This window comes from Sylvia atricapilla, chromosome 30 (assembly GCF_009819655.1).
Source record: "Sylvia atricapilla isolate bSylAtr1 chromosome 30, bSylAtr1.pri, whole genome shotgun sequence".
Taxonomy (NCBI): Eukaryota; Metazoa; Chordata; class Aves; order Passeriformes; family Sylviidae; genus Sylvia; species Sylvia atricapilla.
Genome location: NC_089169.1, coordinates 1,625,605 through 1,642,817, shown reverse-complemented (window position 1 = coordinate 1,642,817; position 17,213 = coordinate 1,625,605). Strand labels below are relative to the sequence as shown.

At 60.4% G+C, this 17,213-nt stretch overlaps 4 protein-coding genes across 8 annotated transcripts; 1 reads left to right on the top strand and 3 right to left on the bottom strand.

Moving 5' to 3' along the window:
* Positions 1-138: 138 nt before the first annotated feature.
* PRPF3 (pre-mRNA processing factor 3) lies at positions 139-9,340 on the bottom strand. Of its 4 annotated transcripts, none has more exons than XM_066337874.1 (16): positions 9,218-9,336; positions 7,707-7,887; positions 7,120-7,250; positions 4,554-4,700; positions 4,355-4,438; positions 4,014-4,234; positions 3,424-3,730; positions 2,680-2,846; positions 2,156-2,238; positions 1,867-2,010; positions 1,555-1,654; positions 1,336-1,449; positions 1,074-1,192; positions 720-803; positions 565-626; positions 139-382 (listed from the first exon to the last, which is right to left on the bottom strand). In XM_066337874.1, the coding sequence occupies exons 2-16, from the start codon at positions 7,849-7,851 to the stop codon at positions 236-238; spliced, it is 2,055 nt and encodes a 684-aa protein (XP_066193971.1). In that variant the 5' UTR covers positions 7,852-7,887; positions 9,218-9,336; the 3' UTR covers positions 139-235. The 4 variants fall into 4 exon arrangements, with proteins under 4 accessions (XP_066193971.1, XP_066193972.1, XP_066193974.1 ...); XM_066337875.1 differs by lacking the exon at positions 9,218-9,336 and adding an exon at positions 8,900-8,923; XM_066337877.1 differs by lacking the exons at positions 7,707-7,887; positions 9,218-9,336 and adding an exon at positions 5,486-5,579 and having other exon boundaries at positions 7,120-7,247.
* Positions 9,341-9,488: 148 nt separating this feature from the next.
* MRPS21 (mitochondrial ribosomal protein S21) lies at positions 9,489-10,682 on the bottom strand. 2 transcript variants are annotated; one of them, XM_066337882.1, is made up of 3 exons: positions 10,636-10,682; positions 10,230-10,322; positions 9,489-9,705 (listed from the first exon to the last, which is right to left on the bottom strand). In XM_066337882.1, exons 2-3 carry the CDS (start codon positions 10,310-10,312, stop codon positions 9,525-9,527), a joined length of 264 nt encoding a protein of 87 aa, XP_066193979.1. In that variant the 5' UTR covers positions 10,313-10,322; positions 10,636-10,682; the 3' UTR covers positions 9,489-9,524. The 2 variants fall into 2 exon arrangements, with proteins under 2 accessions (XP_066193979.1, XP_066193978.1); XM_066337881.1 differs by lacking the exon at positions 10,636-10,682 and having other exon boundaries at positions 10,230-10,363.
* Positions 10,311-17,154, top strand: CA14 (carbonic anhydrase 14). The gene is made up of 10 exons (XM_066337878.1): positions 10,311-10,416; positions 15,112-15,291; positions 15,358-15,500; positions 15,945-16,040; positions 16,120-16,186; positions 16,253-16,410; positions 16,485-16,614; positions 16,717-16,737; positions 16,813-16,897; positions 16,992-17,154. The coding sequence occupies exons 1-10, from the start codon at positions 10,311-10,313 to the stop codon at positions 17,071-17,073; spliced, it is 1,068 nt and encodes a 355-aa protein (XP_066193975.1). The 3' UTR covers positions 17,074-17,154.
* Positions 10,972-13,129, bottom strand: CIART (circadian associated repressor of transcription). The gene is given in 6 exon segments (XM_066337880.1): positions 10,972-11,655; positions 11,751-11,829; positions 11,915-11,990; positions 12,238-12,348; positions 12,350-12,543; positions 13,033-13,129. Coding segments are annotated over 5 exon segments (675 nt in total). The 5' UTR covers positions 12,473-12,543; positions 13,033-13,129; the 3' UTR covers positions 10,972-11,369.
* Positions 17,155-17,213: the final 59 nt, after the last annotated feature.

Sequence of the window (17,213 nt, the reverse complement as noted above, 5' to 3'; positions counted from 1 at the left end):
CAGTTGGGGCCCCGTCCTTAGAAAAGAGGTAGTGGCGTCTGACCCCCAGCCCCCTCACAGGTCACTGGTCCCTTCCCTCAATAAAGTCAAGCACTGTTTTCCTTTGCCCTCTTTACCCAAAAACACACTACAGCGATGTGTTTTAAAAAATATGTCTTTAATGGGGGTGCTGAGGAGAGTGAAGGGAGCTGTCTGGCTCAGGGGCTGTGGGGCAGGAGCGGGGCCGTGGCCGGGCTCAGTCTGTGGACTCGAGCACGGACTCGCTGAGCGCCAGGTCCCAGTAGTGCTCGGCGCTGTGCTTCTTGAAGTGCTCCCGCGCCATGTTCTCCGTGGGGCACTGCTTGAACTTCATCTCGCCAAAGCTGCGATCCTTCGCCGTGCCCTGGAGGGAGACGAGCGGTGACACCCCAATTCCCACCCTCTGCGCAGAAAATGCAGCTCCAGGGGATGTGGGGAACACGGCAATATTCCACGTTTTTTCAGGCTACAGCTCAAGGAATGTGATAGAGAGTTGGATCCCACCTCAGAGCCACATCCTGGTATGGAACCACCACCATGACTCACCTCCCAAACCAGAGAGCATTTGTTTGTTTTCTTAACGGACTCCTCATCAGACTCATCATCATCTGGAAAAACCCCACCAATAAAAGCCCATTTAGTCCCGGAGGTAGAGCAGGAGCAGGACTCCCCACCTCTCACACCAGCACAGCATTGCTCACCCTCTCCCTTTGTGTTTGATGTCTGCTCATCCCACTTTATTCGATGGAGCATAAGACGTTTGAATTTCTTCTGTGCTTTCGGGCCTGTGGAAGAATCAAAACATTTTCAGAAAATCTCTTAACCTGCAGCTGGCAGAGACTCCCTTCCTCATAGAATGATCCAGGTTTTCTGACTGGATTACTGCACTCTGCAGTCATTGCTAACCCCATTAATGATGTAATTAAGGGAGTTTGTAATTGCCTCCTTACTTCCTTGTCCTTCCCTATCCCTGTCACCAATTTCCATAGCAATTCCTGCTGGAGGCAAGCTCTGGAATGCTCTGTGGTGACCCAAGCCTGCCTAGAGGGCCTCACCTCCTTCTACCACCACCACGTTGACATCTTTGTGCAGGACCACCACACCCGTGAGGTACAGCTGCCCAGCATTTGCTTCAATTTTGAATTTTTTTGCTGGATTGCTCAAGTTTCGGACCCTAAGGATAAGATGAAAAAAATAATCAAGTATTTGTGGAAAACCAGAACTGTTATCCCAGCCCTCAGAGGTCCCTCTGTCCCAACCAGGCCCAGCAACAGAGCTCACCTGCGAGCTCTCTCTGAACTCCTGGAGCTCACTCACCTGTACACAGCTATGTGAACTCCCTGTGAAACATCTTCCTTGAGCTTTTTCACCTTCTTGGCTTTCCTCTGCTCTGCTGTGAGCTTCCTTGCTGCATTTGCTTCCTCGTGAGCCCTGGAAACAAACAGGTACCACTGAAAAGACTGCCCCTAAACAAAACACCAGAACTAAACCTAGCCAAAAGTGTCCCAAAATGTCACAGTACAAGGTGCCACCTACTTCTGTCTCTTGGCCATCTGCGCTCGGACGTGAGCTTCCACCTTGGTTGGGTCCTGGACAGCTTCCGTGCCCAGCACCCGCATCAGGTTGGAAATCCTCACTGCAAAGGAATGAAAGAGGTGCTGGGAGGGCTCCTGTTGGACATGGCAATGGGAGAGGCTCCCACTGGAGCCTTTTTCCACCAGAGCACTTGCACACACATAAAAACCCACTGTCTGTGTGGATTTCAGATCCGTGCAATCCCACCAAGGCTGTGCTGCTGTCAGCATTCCCAACACATCCCTGTCTGGCCAGGGCCTAGCTGTCACTCACCTTTGGGTTCTGGTGGTGGCATCAGGCCCAGCCTGACCTTCTCCTGCAGCTCCTTCTGGGCTTCTCGCCGTGTCTGGCGCCGTAATTTCTTCTGCTCTTTCTTTGTTAAATACACACCGAGGGTCACCGGCGTGTCACTGTCCACTGGCAAGGAAATGAGACCATCAGGAATGTGCCCTGGAGGATCCAGGGGACACAGGGCTCCACCAGGACCAGAAGAACACTGGCAGTGCTCCGTGGAAGGGTTGGGGCTGCCTGAACAGCCAAAGCCCCCAAGCCAGGACCATACCTGGGGGGCTGAGCTGGGCCGGGTGCTCCACCAGGTTCGTGATCCCAAAGTACTCGTCTTTCTTTGAGGTCGCCCCGCCTTTTCTAGAAAGGAAAGAGTTGGAATTCATGGCAGAATTCCCAGCACAAATACGAGCACAAATCCCAACCCAGAGCTCGATGGGATCAAGGAGACCCCCAGAGCCATGGTGTTAATGTACAGGTGTCCTCCTCCATTTTGGGGTTCAGAGGCAAGGCCTCACATCCATCATGAACACAACTTGTGTGGAATGCTCCAGCTTGGAAACAAAAGCAAACCTCCCCAAGTCTGGGCTAAAATATCCTCCCAACTCCACAACAGCTGCCTATTACAACCCCCAGAGAAACTTTGGGAGCAAACCCAGTGCCTGTATCTTGAAGGTGAGAGATGGAATTTGATGCTCAAGCACAAACATCTGGCATGATTTCCCCATGTGCTTCCCAGACACACCATGCAGCTCCTGAATTCCTGCAGTGGCAGACCCATCGGTACCCGGAAATACTCACAAATCCAGGCCATTGGGGATGATGTAGGAGTCCCACCACTCAATCTCGGGGATCTCCCCCTCCTTCAGCTCCTTCTTAGGGGTGATCAGAGCCAATTTGGTGGAAGTGTGAATCCCAGTTTTCCTGGCAGCCTGGGAAATCTCTGCCTGCAGCTTTTCTAGCTGAGCCTGAGAAGAAAAATGGAACAGAAAGGTCATTCCAAAACAACAGAACCCCTGTGAAGACCTGATTTATCTGGGTTCTTAAACAATCTGAAGCAGACTGCAAGAGAAACTACACAGCACATGATGGTGAGGGGAAGCTCCCAAGCCTGCCAAAACTCTGCTCTTATTCCTGGGACATTCCCAAAGGAAGATCTCCCTCTTGGGACCATATCCCTGGACTTTTTCTCTCCCCTTCTCCCCAAGAACTTGGAGCATTTTAACAAAATTCCTTTAAATCTCCATTTCTGAGTTGATCACTCAGCCAGAGAAAAATCTGTTCTCTTGGGAATTTTCAATGTCTTGTCAAAAAAGGAGATTTTGCCTTTCAACAGGTGGAGAAACTGGTGAGAAAACCCATTACACACAAAAGTGCTGACTTGGGCACATGCCATCCCAACAAAAATAGGGTTTTTAAGGAAAAGTTTCAGGTGATTTGACTGGAAAATTCTGAATCAAAGCCACCCTGGGTCCCTTCCCAGCCCAGGAGAGGAGAAACCCCCTCCTACCCATGCTCTCATCAGCAGGATGAGGCCTCTGATACCTTTGTTCGCAACCTCTGGGCAATTTTCTCAAATTTGCCTTTTTCGTGGAACTTAAAGGTGCGTTTCTGCCGCTGGGCTGGGGTTATGGAGACCCGGGGGTCAAAGTACGTGTTTGACTCCATGTCCTCCGAGGGCTTTTCCTTGAGCTGCTGTTTGAACTGCTCTCTCTTCACTGCTCGGATGTTGGCCTTTAGGGTGGGCATGCGGTGGGTCAGCTCAATCTCCTTCCCACTGGCATCCACTGTCCGGCCCTGCTCATCCAGGATCAGAGGCGTTGGCTTGGTCTGATCCTTCAGCTCCACTTTCCTGGGGGCAGGACAAGATGTGTTGCATTCATATGTGAATACAGCACTAACTCAAAGGAAACCTGAGCTTATTCCCACGATTTTCATGGCTCATTTGTACTGCCAGAAGAGATTCCAACCTTGTGTGCACAATTAGGGAACCTTGGCTAAGGAAGGAGGAACTTCCATTTCACCTCTTTTAATATAAAATCTGTTCCTTCAGCAACAATTAAAGCCATTGAATGGGAACCAAGAGCACCAGAGAAGCCTCTGGCCAGCCCGTGCCTGGCGCTGGGGGTACTCACGGCGGCGCGATGCCCATGGCGTGCAGGTTGGCCAACCCAACCATGTTGGCATTCCCAATGAGCCCTGGTTTCAAGGCCAGCTGAGCCTGGATCCGGGCCTGCAGCTCTGCAGCTTTCCTGGCCTTCTCAATGGCATCATTCATGAACGTGGCTGCTTGCGAGGGCTGGATTGTGTTGCCGATGGGGAGCCGTTCCGATTGGGATGAAGAAGAAATTTTGGGCTGTTGACAGAGAAGGAAGTTTTGTTCCGTGCCTGTTCCAGCAGACCCAGGCCAACATGTATCACAGCTGAAACAGTGGCCAGAGATGTGCAGGATTTGCCCGCTGCCTGCAGTAGATACCTGTGGTGTCGGAGGACTGATGAAACTCAGCTGCTTTTTCCTCTCTTCAATCTGCCGGGTGGCTGCCTCCATCATCTGTTTGATCTGTGGGAAAACAGACAGTGAGTTTTTCTTTGCCACTGGGATATGAATCTTCCATCTGGGATACAACTTAGGATAAACTCTACACTGTGTTGGGACATGGCGCAGCTGGACTGACCTGGAGCTTAGTCAGCATCCCTGGGCTCTCCGATGGTGGGCCTGGAATAACTTCAGGCTCATCCTCAACCTCCTCAAACCGTGGGATGCGCCGCTTCTTGACGCCAGAGGATTCTTTGGAGACCTCAGAGTCATCACCAAACACATCCTAATGTAAAGATCAGAAAGCTGTGGTTAGAACAGAGCGTTTTCCTCCCAGACCAGGATTTGAGATGAGAAACCACCAGCACGTCTCAGCTCCGGCTCCATAAGGCAGAATTCCGAGGCAGCACGAGCAGACTGAGCCCGTGCCGAGCCTGGGCCCTGGCCCCCCACCAGAGAAACACCAGGGACGTCCATGCAAGAGCGTGAAGGACAGGAGACATCGCAGGGATGCACCTGCCTAACAGCCACCACCACTCCCTCAGGTGCTTGGAGTAGGGGACTGGCACAGAGTAGATTGAAGGTCTCGGCAACATGAAAACATAGAAAAAGCCTGCCCAGAGCTGATCTGGCTGGGATAAAAACATATCCATGTCTTCCACCAACTTGGAGGATTTGGTGAAGGAATCTGCGCTGTCACACTGTCCTAACCATGCAGTCCTCCCAAAAGGAGGATTCGGCCCTGGACCCAGGGATGGTTGGGACACCTACATAGTTCCCTCACACTCCACCCCAGACCACTCCAGCTCAGATCCAAGGCTGGAGCCACTCCAGAGAAGCACAGCTCAGGGAGCACGTGGAGCAATGGCCCCGCTGATGGGCTTTCAGCAGCGTCAGGTCACCCAACAAAAGGCACGGTACATTTTCCACAGAGCTCTGGTCAGGCCCAGCCCAGCGGCCGTGGATTCCATCATCAGTGTCTGGTGTGTGTACAGAAACCTGGATCTCTCCGTGCGGTGGGTGACTGTAGTGTGTGTGTCAAGGTGTTATTTGAAAAGAAAATATACACACCGGTTGGGAGCGTTAGTTGCAATCCCTTCTTCACTACAACGGTTCATATCCTATAAGGACACTTCCTCAGCCACACAGGTACTTCTTGGAAAACCTACAAGTTCAAGAGAAAGGACTTGCCCATAGTATAAAGTGTGGAAACTTCACGTTCAGTTCCTGACCTTCCCAAGCCATGACCTACCCCAGAGTGAACCGAGGAGCGGGAAGCTGTACGGCATGTGGCCCTGGGAGTCATCACTGCCCGACACTAGGGGATCTACAGGTGCCAAGACAAATTCCTCTCCATTGTCTGCACTGTGGCAGGGTCAGTCACTCTGCAAGTGCTGCCATGACCTGACCACCTCAGAGACCTTTGTGTTCCTGTAAGGTCCAGACAGACCCAGAGCGTGGTGGAAAAATTCCAAGAAACATGATTCCAGAGAGAAGAGTGAGGATTTGGTAGGAGGAACACCTCTCTCCATGCCACAAGCCAAGAGAAGAAGGATCAGTTTCTGCTGTTGCTGCCTAGCCCAATTTCTGGCTCAGCCAAGAGCCAGGAACACCAGCAGTGCTCAGGCCAGACACACCTGTGTCTTCACTGGGGAAGGGTCCCCTGCTGCACCCCCAGCCCTGCTCCTGCTGCCATCACCAGATCCCTCTGCCAGCACTTGCTCTCCAGCCTCCCCAGCAGGCTGTCACCACACTCCTGCCATCATCAAGTGATGGTACTGCCAGTTTCCCCACCTCTGCCATGCCCCTGACTAGGCCCAGGTCAGCAGTTGGGACCTCCAGCCCCACTCAATCCTCACATTCCCACAGCCCTGGGGACCAGCCCAGCACCCACTGCCATGGAGGGAAGAAAACAAGTTCCTAGGAGAAAACAGGGAGTGGAGGAGGCACCTTGTCCCAACACTCCCAAAGAGATTCAGATCCTGAACAGGATTATTCTGTCTCACCAAGGTTCAGTGCTGACTGCAAGTGCTGGGGAAACCCAGACTGCCATGAAATAGGAACCTCAGGAAGAGTGAGAGGAAAATCACTGTGAATAGGAGCAGCACAGAGAGGGCCTGTCACACTTGGCAGAATGCAATGCAATTCTACAGGATGGTGAGAAAAGTCCTCAAGAGAAGAAAAGAAGTGAAAACAACTTTGGATGCACAAGCCTTCCACCAACCTAGGCAAGAGAGAAACACCAGAGCAATGGAATCCCAGCTGGAATCAATCCTGTGCAAGGACAGGAGTTGCCAAAAACCACCTATTGATTCTAGGTGGACAAAGGGAATGAAAACCCACCAGATCATCCACAACAGAGCCCCATGTGCTGTGTCAGGGCACAGGGAGCAATGTGAAGTCACAGGGAGCAGCTCTCCCAGGCTCCAAATGAAAATACAAGCACAAGGAGCACTGAGGAGAAAGAGGATGGATCCACATGGATTCACTCCACCAGCCTAACAGAAAGGCAAAGCCAGGCTTCCACCTTGGCTTTGGGAAAGAGAACCACAAGGCAAAGGCTCTCACACTTCATCATGGAAAGGAGTCATTTCTCTTGAACGTTCCAAGCTGTACCTCTCTGGAAGAGGAGAGTGTGCCAGAGCACCAGTGCTGCCTCCGGGCCACCCAACCACAAGAAAAACCAATCAATAATCAATAATCACCTTTAGCTCCCGCTTCCTGTTCCGGTCGCTGTTGGATTTGGAGTGCCGGGAGCTTCGTCCTTCCTCCACTGCCTCAAAGAGCTTGTCTACAAATCGTAGGGTAGAATCGTCCAGGAAGGGTTTAAGGTGGTCTGGAAAAGAGGAAAATCCTATCAGTGCAGAACTCTGAACTTGAGGCAAGCAGGAGAATGGAGAATCCTGGGAAGATATAAACCACTTAAATTTAAGTGTGATTCAGCTCTACAAATGCAGGGAGGCTTTTGAGGCTCTGAAACTCTGAGATCTGTGGATCGTGTTGTCAGGAGCTTTAAACTAAGGGATTAAGGGAGTCTAGGCTGCACACAGAAACAAACTAAGGTGTAATAGGCAAAAAAAGCACCCTACTTAAATTACCATTTCCAGCTCCTTGACTAAGAAATTAGATTTTACTTATCTGATTTTCTAATGTATTGCAAAGTTTCCCACTGTATCTGGTCTGATGGATTTGCCTGTACTCACCTCACAGAGACTGAGAGAATTGCCCTGTGCCCCTGCCCCTCCACCCTGGGGAGGTGTGGGCTGTTTTAGGAGCCCAGCCCTGGACGTACCGGCCGCTTTCTTCTTGTCCATGCCCTTGCCAACACAGTTGAGCGCCGCGGTGACCACGGTGGGCTCTGAGAAGCCCAGCACACGCTTCACTGTCTTCTCGATCCATGGCTTCAGTTCATCCAGCTCCCGCTTGGACAGCGACATTCCCGCTCGGGCTGAGCGCAGCCACCCCCCTCAGGGCTGGAAGGAGACACAGGACATAAAGCAACATCCTGGGGCGTTGTCACCTCCGTGCCCTTCTCCCTCAGGATCAGGGTGGGAAAAGCTCTTGGAGACAATTTGTGCTCCCTTGTGTTTAAACCTTGAGCTAAAATGAGCCAAACCCCATGAGGAGGAAGGTGCTGACCCCACAGGGGACCCTGGGGTTGCTGCGTTCCACACGTGTTCCCTCAGGGATCCCAGAGGGATGCAGTGTAGTACTGCTGTGCTTCCAAAAACACACCGGGAACGTCTGTTCCCAGGACAGCTCCTCCTGTCCTGGATCCTCCCTGAGCTCCCCAGGTCTCTCCGTACTGCCAGCCCAGTGACAAGGGCTCCAAATTCCCCCAGATCCCTCCACGGGGTTGCTCCACGGTTTGGGAGGGGAGATGCAGGGCCAGTGGAACACATGGGACAGGAGAACCACTCCCACTGACCACATGTCAGGGGCACAAACCAATCCGAACCCCTTCCCCAAGGTGCAGCCCCAAATCTGGGCTGTTTCCTGACAGTCACATCCCCTCAGATCCTGCAGAACTCACAGCCAGGGCTGTGGCTGCAACTGCTTTTAACTGGCTCCAGGCCCTAAGCGGATCTGGGAGCCGTGGAGAAAATCTCCTTAGGGATGAGATCGACCACGGCATTCCCTCTCACAGGAGCCCTGCGGGGCCACGGCACCAACGCGAGGCTGTGGGAATGGACAACTGGCACGGCTGTTCTTCCTGGAACTAGGAATGGAACCCGGGGATTCAGCTGTCCTTCCTGGAGCCGGGAATGGGGCCCCGGGGCTCAGTCCTAACACAGGAGCCGGTTCAGGCTCCATTCGACCTGAGCTCCAGCAAGAGCTGCAGGGGAAGCAGCAGCTTTACGGGTGTTTCCCCGTAACACCGGGAGAGCAGAGCCAGCGTGGAGAGCAGCTCCACCAGCCGCAGCGCTCCGAGAGCCCGGCGGGACACAACCCTCGTAACCCACATCAGGACCAATGAATGTGTACCCGAGCACCACCCGACCGCGCCGGGGTCCCGCCGCCTCGTTCGGCCTTACACGGGCGGACGGAGGGACGGACGGACAGAACTCGGTCCCGCCACAGACACGGGGCTTCCGCCGACCCCGGCCCCGCGCACCGAAGCGGCCCCGCAGAGCCCGGCCTCCCCCGCTGCTGCGCGGCCCGGGGCTCGGCCCGGCCCCCTCAGCGCGGCGCGCCGGGAGAGCGGCTCCGCGCGGGCCGGGCCCACCTCCGCCACCGCCTCCCTCCCTCCGGGCAGCCCGCTCGTTCCCCTCACGCCCTCCGGGGCGGGCCTGTTTTCCTCACCGGCCCCGTTCCTTCACACCGGTCCCGGTCCCGGCCCGGCGGCCCCTGACGGTGACGGCGCGTCGGGGCGGAAGCGGAAACGAGCGCGGGGCGCGTGCGCGGCAAGGCGCGCGGGGGGTGCCGGGAAGAAGCGGTCCCGGGGTGCGCGCTCGGAGGGGCGAGCCCCGGTGCGGGGCGGGGCTCGGAACGCGCTCAGTCCCGCCCACTGACCCCGCCCACTGACCCCGCCCCTTCTCTCGCGCCGTCATTAACCGAACTCAATTAACGGAGATCAGAGCGAGAGGGTTTTTATTGGGGCTGGGGCCCCTCAGCAGCCCAGCCAGGGGTCCTGCCGGCTGCTCCGCGCCAGGAAGGCGATCCTGCGCGCCATCTCGGCGCTGTACACCCGCCGGCACGCCTCGAACGCCCGCCGCCGCCGCGCCCGCCACGGCTTCTCGTAGTACCGGGAGCGCCGCACGGCTTCGGCCACGCCGTCCTGCGCCAGGATCCTGCGGGACGGGAGAGAACGGTGACAGCGGCAGGAAAAGCTCTGGGATGTGCGAGGAGGGAGGAACAACCACCCCACTCTGCAAACCCTGGACACAGCTCGGTCCCCACGGGGACCCTCAGCTCATTCTCCTCGCAATCCATCCATGAAGAGAGTGAGGAGAGGGAGGAATCCCGCCCGAGTTTCCTTTAAGGTGGGGCCAGCGAAAGTGTGTGCTGAGCACACAGCTTAGCGATGGCACGGTCTCCTCCTCCGCTTTCCAAGGAACAGCGCTGCCCTCGCCTGGTTCTATGCTCAGCTATTCCTTTATTTCACTCTATTTACACCCGCATCCCAGAGGGCAGCGGGACGTGGAGCTGGTGAGAAGAGCCCAGCATCAACCTCCCGTCACCTTCTGCTCAAGAAATTCCGGTTCTGAACCCAGTACGTGAAGGAATTGGGGCCCCTCCAGGCCCAAACCCCGCCCGGCTCTGATTCTCGGCCGGGCTGTGAGGCCCTGGGCCCGCGAGTCCCCCCGATCCTCACCTGTTCAGGACTCCGTACGCCGCGTCCACGTTTCCGTTCTGCACCATCACCGTGCGACCCACGAAGCGCAGGTGGCTCGCCATGGCCGCACTGCTGCGGGACGGAGCGGCTGGGACCGGGCAGCCTCGGGGCTCGGAGGAGCCAGTCCCTCCTGTCCCCCGCCCCGGGACACGGCAGGGAACCCCAGGTACAGAGAGGGGCCGGTGCTTCCCGCCCCGCTCCCGGGGACACGGTCCTTCCCGCAAGGCGCCAAGGGAACACGGCAGGGAACCCCCGTCCCACGAACGGTTCTGGCGGGACGCTGTCCCTGCCCCGAGCCACTCCCCGCTCCCTGCTTGCCCTGCTCAGGCCGCTCCCGGTAGGGCCCTGGCCGAAGGATCCCGGTCCGGTCCTCTCCCCAACTGACCCCAGTGAAGCCGCCGCCGCTCAGCCCCCGGACCGGAAGTGACTGATGGCGGCACTTCCGCTGGGAGGGACTTCCGGTGCCATGGACTTCCGGCGGGGCAGAGCCGACGCCGGGTTCGGGGCAGCGGGACCGGGGGGAACACGCGGGGCCTGTGCGGGTCTCGGGCCGCTCCCTCCCGCCGGTCCTGCGCGTAGCCCGGACTGGAGGCACCGTGGGCGCTCGAGGTCCCACAGCGGAGGGGATGAAGGGGCACCACGGGCCGGGGGCGGCTCTCCGCCCCCTGGGGACAGGAGCCCATTCCCTGCCCTCCCAACGGAAAGAGCACACGACTCCGGGTGGCCCCGGCCGCTCGCGCGGCGTTTATTGCTTCCAGCAGGGCCGGCTGTGGGACATCCCTACTCGAGGGATCCACACTCCACCGACAACCCCCCCAGGGGGGTCTACACCCCTCAGCCGCCTACCACGGCTCTGAGGGGCCGTGCTCACCCCCAACCACCCCACGCCACGGGGGAAGGCACAAGCCCGGGAGGGCCTGGCCCCCGCGGGGTGGGGGCTCCGCTCTGGTCAAGGCACGCGGCCGCCCCGGGGTCGGGGCTTCTGGGGGGCTTCGGGGCCCCCCAGGTCAGTCCCGCCCGCCCGCGGGTCTCACTGACCACAGGTAAAAAAGAACAATCAAAAAAGGCAAAACCAAGAAATGCAGACGAGATCTAACCCCCCCCGAGCCGGGGGGGGCGTCACACATCCGGCGCCGGAGGGGACTCGGGGATCCTGGCCTGGCACTGGGGGGACCCGTGCTGCTGTAATGTTCCTTCCGTCCCTGCGGGGCTGGTGAGGGCAACGTCCCCGGGGATGTCCCCGGGAAGGCGGCGGCACCGGGGAGCCCCGGGGGGACCAGCGGGGGGGCGGCGACGTGGGGGAGCCGCGGGTGGGGCTGGGTCCAGCGAGGGTTTGGGGGCGACGTGGGGGAACCAGAGCCTCAGCATGGCCTCCACCTGCAGCAGCGTCCTCAGGTACCGGGCACTGCGGGGAGAGAGCTCCTGTCAGCCTTTGCGGAGAGAGGGCACCCGCGGGGGTGTCCCTGTGCCCGCCCCCCGGGGACGTCTGGGGACACTTACCCCATTTCTGGCTTCTGCAGGACCCCGATGATCCGCTGGAGCCGGTCCATGGCCACGCTCTGTTGGAAGCTGCTCAGCCCTAGGGGGTCCCGAAAATGTGTGAATTCTCCATAGGGGGAAAAAGGGGCCGGGGCGGGGGGGGAGAGGGTGCGAGGGGCACCCACCTCTGTCGTAGCGGCCCTGCCGCAGCCCTTCCAGCAGCTCCGCCAGTGGCCGGATGAAGCCTCGGAGCTCCTGGCACTGTGAGGACGGGGAGGAGGACATGACTGGGCTGCATCCAGACTGGGGAGGGGATCTCGTGCATCACCCCCAACTCCCTCCCCTCTTCAAACCCCACTTAACACCCTCCCAGCCCCCGAATCCTGCTCAGCCCCTCCCAGCAGTTCCAAGTGGGGAAACTAATGCAGACCCAGGTATTTTAGGGGACCAAGCCTTCCCCCACCTCCCGTCTTTAGGGGTGCCCCTTCGTTTTCTGCCCCAAACTCACCTTTTGGGCAAAGAGGCGATCGCCATCGCTGGGGGGGACATCCCCCCCCTCCCCTTTCCGTGGGCGCTTTCCCTCGCGGGGTGACGGCAGAGATTCGGGGGATGCTCGGTCCAGCCCCCCCCGGGCGCTTGCGGCTGCGCTCAGGTTTGGGGGGGCTCCGGATGGAGCTGCCAGCCTCGACCTCACTGTCAGACACAGGGGAGCCGCAGGAGCAGGCGCGGGCGGGGGGCTCCATGGCGGGGGTGGCCCCCCCAGGGGAGCCTCTCCCTGGGTTCAGTTCCAGCAGGGTCACCCAGACGAGGCTGTCTGCGGCAGGGAGTGAAACACTGAGGAAAAAAAAGGGGGATATCGGACAAAAATGGAAGGCGGGGAACTGCCTTGTTCTCCCATGGGGGTGTCACCCCACATCCCCAGTGTCACCTCACATGCCCCGAGGGAACACATTTGGCATCTCCTCAGACAGGGTGAGGGGTGTAGGGACCCACCTGGCACTGGGGCCCTTCACCCAGAACCATCTCCAGTGCCAGGACACCCCCAGCCACAGGACACACTCCTCCCCCTCGGTACATCAACCTGCCCCAGCCCCGGGACACTCCGGCCCTGGCACTGCCCAGGGACCCCCCCAGCAGCTCCCTTCACTCCATCACCTGCCGTCCCCTCCCCAGGACTGAGATCACCCTGCAGGAGCCTCGCCCGTGCTGGGGACCCTTCCCTCCGCACTGGGACCCCCAGAACCACGACGAGGACCCCTCCATCTCGCCCCGGATCCCTGGTCCCGGTCACCCCGGATTCCACCTGCTCTCGGCTGCAGCTCCGGTGGTGGCGGTGTCTCGGTACCGGTGTCGCTGTTCCTGTCCCTGACCTAGTGCCGGTATCACTGTTCCAGTATCACCGTCCCCGTTCTTGTCCCGGTATCAGTGTCCCGATGCCGTTGCTGGTACCGCTGTCCCCGTTTCCCGTGCCGGTGTCAATGTCCCTGAGCAGGTTACACTGTCGGCGTACCAGTATCCCGGTGCTGGTACCACTGTTCCGGTGTCCCGATCTCTCTGTCCCCGGTCCCGGTGCCGGTCCCGCCCCGCCCGCGGCGGCCCCACGCGGACACGTGCGCGGCCGCACGTGCCTCCAGCCGGGCCCCGCCCCGCCGCACTCCCATTGGCCTCTCCGCCCAAGGAGGCCCCGCCCCCTCGCTCCCATTGGCTCGTGCCACCGCCCCGCGCTGATTGGCTGGGGGGCGGTGCTCTGACCACGCCCCCCTCATGGCGATTCGTGGCACGCGGCGTTGGGCAGCGCCTCCTGGCGGGCAGCGGGGGACGCGTTCTGCGGGGTTCCAGGCCACGCCCCCGCCCCCGCCGGCACCGCCCCCGTGCCCCCAGCCAATGAACGGCGGCCCCGGGGGCGCGTCCCGGCCACTGGGCGGGGCGGCCCCGCCCCCTCCATTACATAACAGCGGCCGGGTGGCGCGTGGGCCCCCACGTGGGGGCGGAGCATTGATGGCGTCACGATTGTGCGTGGTGGACCGCCCAAGGGGCGGGGCTTCTCGCGGAGGGGCGGGGCCGGGGAGCGCCTGCAGGGTCTGCCTGGGGCTCCCCCCCGAGTGCCCCCGACCCCCCCCCCCCCACTCCCTCATCTTCCTCCTAAAATCCCCCCAGGGCCCAGAACCTCCAGCCCAGTTCTTCTCCCCACGAGGCACAGGGTGACCCCCAGGCCGCCCCAAGACCCCACCCGACTACCCTCCGCAAGGGGACCCTCTTGAGGGGGACCCCCCCTTTAAGAGGGGGCCCCTCTTCAGGCCCCCCCAAACCCTCAGAGCCCCCCAGAGCTCCACAAACCTCAGTCCTACAAACCCCTCACCCCAAAACCCCAGAGCTCGCTCCTACAAACCCCTCACCCCAAAACCCCAGAGCTCGCAGCCCCACAGCCCCTGTAAAGCCCACAGCGTCATCTCCACCCTCCCGACACCCCGGGCATGGCCCCTCCATCCCTCCCCGTCCTCCCGGGGGGGCCTGTCCCCCTGGGTGGGTATTTAGGGCCGGGCCGGTGTCACCCGGTCCCCCTTGCCCCCCGCCATGCTGAGTGTGCTGCTGCTCTTGGGGGGCCTGGCCCCTGCCCTGCCCGCTGGTGAGTCCCCCCGGGGTGCCCCGGCAGATCCCGCTCTGGGATGCAGCCCTGACCCCCTCAGGTGCCCCCATGTTGGGCCAGGGGGCTCAGCCGAGCCCCCACCCAAATGTTCCGCTCTCCTCAACAGGTCCTCACTGGACGTACGAGGGTGAGTCTGGTCCTACCCAGGGAGCCCCCATTTATCTTCCCCCCCTGAAACCAGCCCCCACACCCGCTGAGCTGGGGGGCTTACATGGGTCTCCCCAGAGGGTAGGGAGGTGGATGGGTGACAGCCCCCCTTGATCGTGGACATCTGGGCACCCCAAATGGGAAGAAGATGGGTGCATGACAGCCGCCCCTCGCTCCCCTCTAGACACCTGGGTCCCCTAGGACAGGCGGGAGGGAATGGGTGCAGCCCCCCATTTTCCCCCTCCTGTCCCCCCTTGCCCCCTCGCTCCAATGGTCCCTTTGTGCTCCTTTACATAAGGCTCATGCTGCCAAATCCAATTAGGATCCGGCCTTGGCCAAATCCTACTAAGCCCCATCCTGCCGGGCCCAGGGGACCCATGGGTGCCCCCCCGGCCCTGCGGGCTCGGCTTTGTCTCCGCTCCCCCGGCCGGAAAAAATGTCCTCAGCAGATTAACGAAGCCCTTGGGAATGTCACCCGTGTCCCGGTTTGGGGGACACTGAGGGCGTTTTGGGTCACAGGGCTCTGCTGGGTGAAGCAGCCCCCGGGGTGAGGTGGGGGGGTCCCACCTGGTCTCTGGTTGCCCCCAGGTCCCCACGGGCAGCAGCACTGGCATGAGGGACACCCGGAGTGCGGAGGCCGGGCACAGTCACCCATCGACATCGCAACGGCGCGGGCACAGCCGGACCTGTCCCTGCCACCCCTCCAGCCCGAGGGCTACGAGCACCCCGAGAGCCCCGAGCTAAGCCTCGCCAACAACGGCCACACCGGTGAGCGCCAGGGGGAGAGCCGGGGAGCCCCCGGTGTCCCAGCCCTGCTGACTCCCTGTCCCGCAGTCGTGCTGGCACTGCCACCCTCCCTGCGACTCCGGGGGCTGCCCCACACCTTCACCGCCGTACAGCTCCACTTCCACTGGGGCCGGCCCGGCCACGCCGCTGGCGCTGAGCACCTGCTGGACGGGCACCGCGCCCCCGCCGAGGTACCGGGGGACGCTGGGGGCCGGACGGGGAACAGCTCCAAAAATGGGTCTGGAGCGGGAAATGGATGAGGAATGGGGTAGGAAAAGACGGCGGGAACAGGTCTGGGGTCAGGAAATGGCATGGGAACTGTGTGGGAAGTGGTTGTGGGAAGGGGTGTCAGTGTGGGAAGCAACATGAGAACAGTGTGGAAAATGGGTTTGCATTGCAGGAATTTGCTGCAGGGAACGGAAAAGGGGTCCTGGTGAGGGAAACGGGTTCAGGGATGTGAAATGAGTGCAGGAAGGGGATGGGGCGCAGGAAAAAAAAAAAAAAAGGGTGTAAAACGGAGTGGGAGCAGGTCCAGGAGCGGGCAGCAGGCCTGGGCACTGCAGGAGATGCGGGGATGGGAGCTGGGGCAGGGGATGGCAGGGCGGGGGGTTGAGGGGGTCCTCAATGTGCCGCAGATGCACGTGGTGCACTTCGATGCCGAGCGTTTCGCCGACGCCAGCGTGGCGCAGCAGCACCCCGGTGGGCTGGCCGTGCTCGGCGTCCTCCTGGAGGTACAGACCCCACACCCATGCCCCCCACCCACCCACGCTTCCTCAGCCCCTCACTGATCCCCCCCCCCCCCTCCTCCAGGTGGGAGATGACCCCCACCCCGCCTATGATAACATCCTGAGGCATCTGGGCAGCATCCGCTACGCAGGTGAGGAGAGGGAGGGGGAAACCCCCAATCCCCTTCCCAGCACCCCCCAACTGCTCCCCCCCACAGGGCAGACGGTGGCCATCCCCTCCTTCAGCATCCAGGACCTGCTGCCCGCGCACCTCGACCGCTACTACCGGTACAATGGGTCCCTGACCACCCCACCCTGCTTCCAGAGCGTCCTCTGGACCCTCTTCCCGCAGCCCGTCCGCATCAGCCAGGCCCAGGTAGGACCCGCTCTGCGGGGAGTCCCCCGGATTTGGCAAACACATTCCCCAGCGCACTCCCCTTCCCCTTCCAGCTGGAGCAGCTACAGGGAAGCCTTTACTCCACGGAGGAGGCCGAGCCAGAAGAGCCCCAGCTCCTGGTGGACAATTTCCGAGCCCCGCAGGAGCTGAACCAGCGCCTGGTGCTCTCGTCCTTCCGCAGGGGTGAGCGGAGGGGTGGGAAGGGTCCCCTGCGCCCCTCACGGGGCTCCTGGAGCCCCAGCTGGGCACAAGGTGCTGGCCCTGACCCCAGCCTTTCCCTTGCAGAGCCAGAGGGATATTCCACAGGTAGGGCCAGGCTGAGAGGCCGGGCTGGGGGGGTCACCCCTGGAGCCCTCTGACCCCTCCCCCGGCGTCACACAGGTGAGGTCATTGCCATCATCTTCGGCGCCGTTGCCGGCTGCGTTGGCCTCTTCCTCGCCGTCCACTTTGGGGCCAAGCGGATGCGGTGAGACGCCCCCAGACCCCTCAGAGGGACCTCCACAGCGGGGGCCCCAAGCTCCACGCAGACTCCCCTCTCACCCTGGTCTCTGTCCCGGCAGCGCGAGGCGGGCGCAGGCACAGGACGTCGTGTTCAAGGCTTCCTCCCGCCGCTCCCCCCTGGACACTGGACACTCCCGCTGACCCCGAGGCCGGGCTGGGAGGGGTCCACACTGTGCCCCAGCCCCGCACCCACAGCCCCACTGCAAATAAAGCCCTTTCCCCCTCCTGGTGGCTTTTTGTGAGGAGGGAACAGTGTCTTTGAGGAGCTTTGGGGCTGAATC

Excerpts from the sequence above, each read along its gene's own strand:
- PRPF3 (XM_066337874.1), bottom strand. The coding sequence starts at position 7,851 with ATGTCGCTGTCCAAGCGGGAGCTGGATGAACTGAAGCCATGGATCGAG. Across the intron at positions 4,701-7,119 it reads ACAGGAAGCGGGAGCTAAAG|GATGTGTTTGGTGATGACTC; the intron begins GTGATTATTGAT and ends TCTTTACATTAG. Across the intron at positions 1,655-1,866 it reads GCCACCACCAGAACCCAAAG|TGAGGATTTCCAACCTGATG; the intron begins GTGAGTGACAGC and ends ATTCCTTTGCAG.
- MRPS21 (XM_066337882.1), bottom strand. The coding sequence starts at position 10,312 with ATGGCGAGCCACCTGCGCTTCGTGGGTCGCACGGTGATGGTGCAGAAC. Across the intron at positions 9,706-10,229 it reads GCGTACGGAGTCCTGAACAG|GATCCTGGCGCAGGACGGCG; the intron begins GTGAGGATCGGG and ends CCCGTCCCGCAG.
- CA14 (XM_066337878.1), top strand. The coding sequence starts at position 10,311 with ATGGCCGCACTGCTGCGGGACGGAGCGGCTGGGACCGGGCAGCCTCGG. Across the intron at positions 15,292-15,357 it reads CGCCAACAACGGCCACACCG|TCGTGCTGGCACTGCCACCC; the intron begins GTGAGCGCCAGG and ends CCTGTCCCGCAG. Across the intron at positions 16,041-16,119 it reads TGCTCGGCGTCCTCCTGGAG|GTGGGAGATGACCCCCACCC; the intron begins GTACAGACCCCA and ends CCCCTCCTCCAG.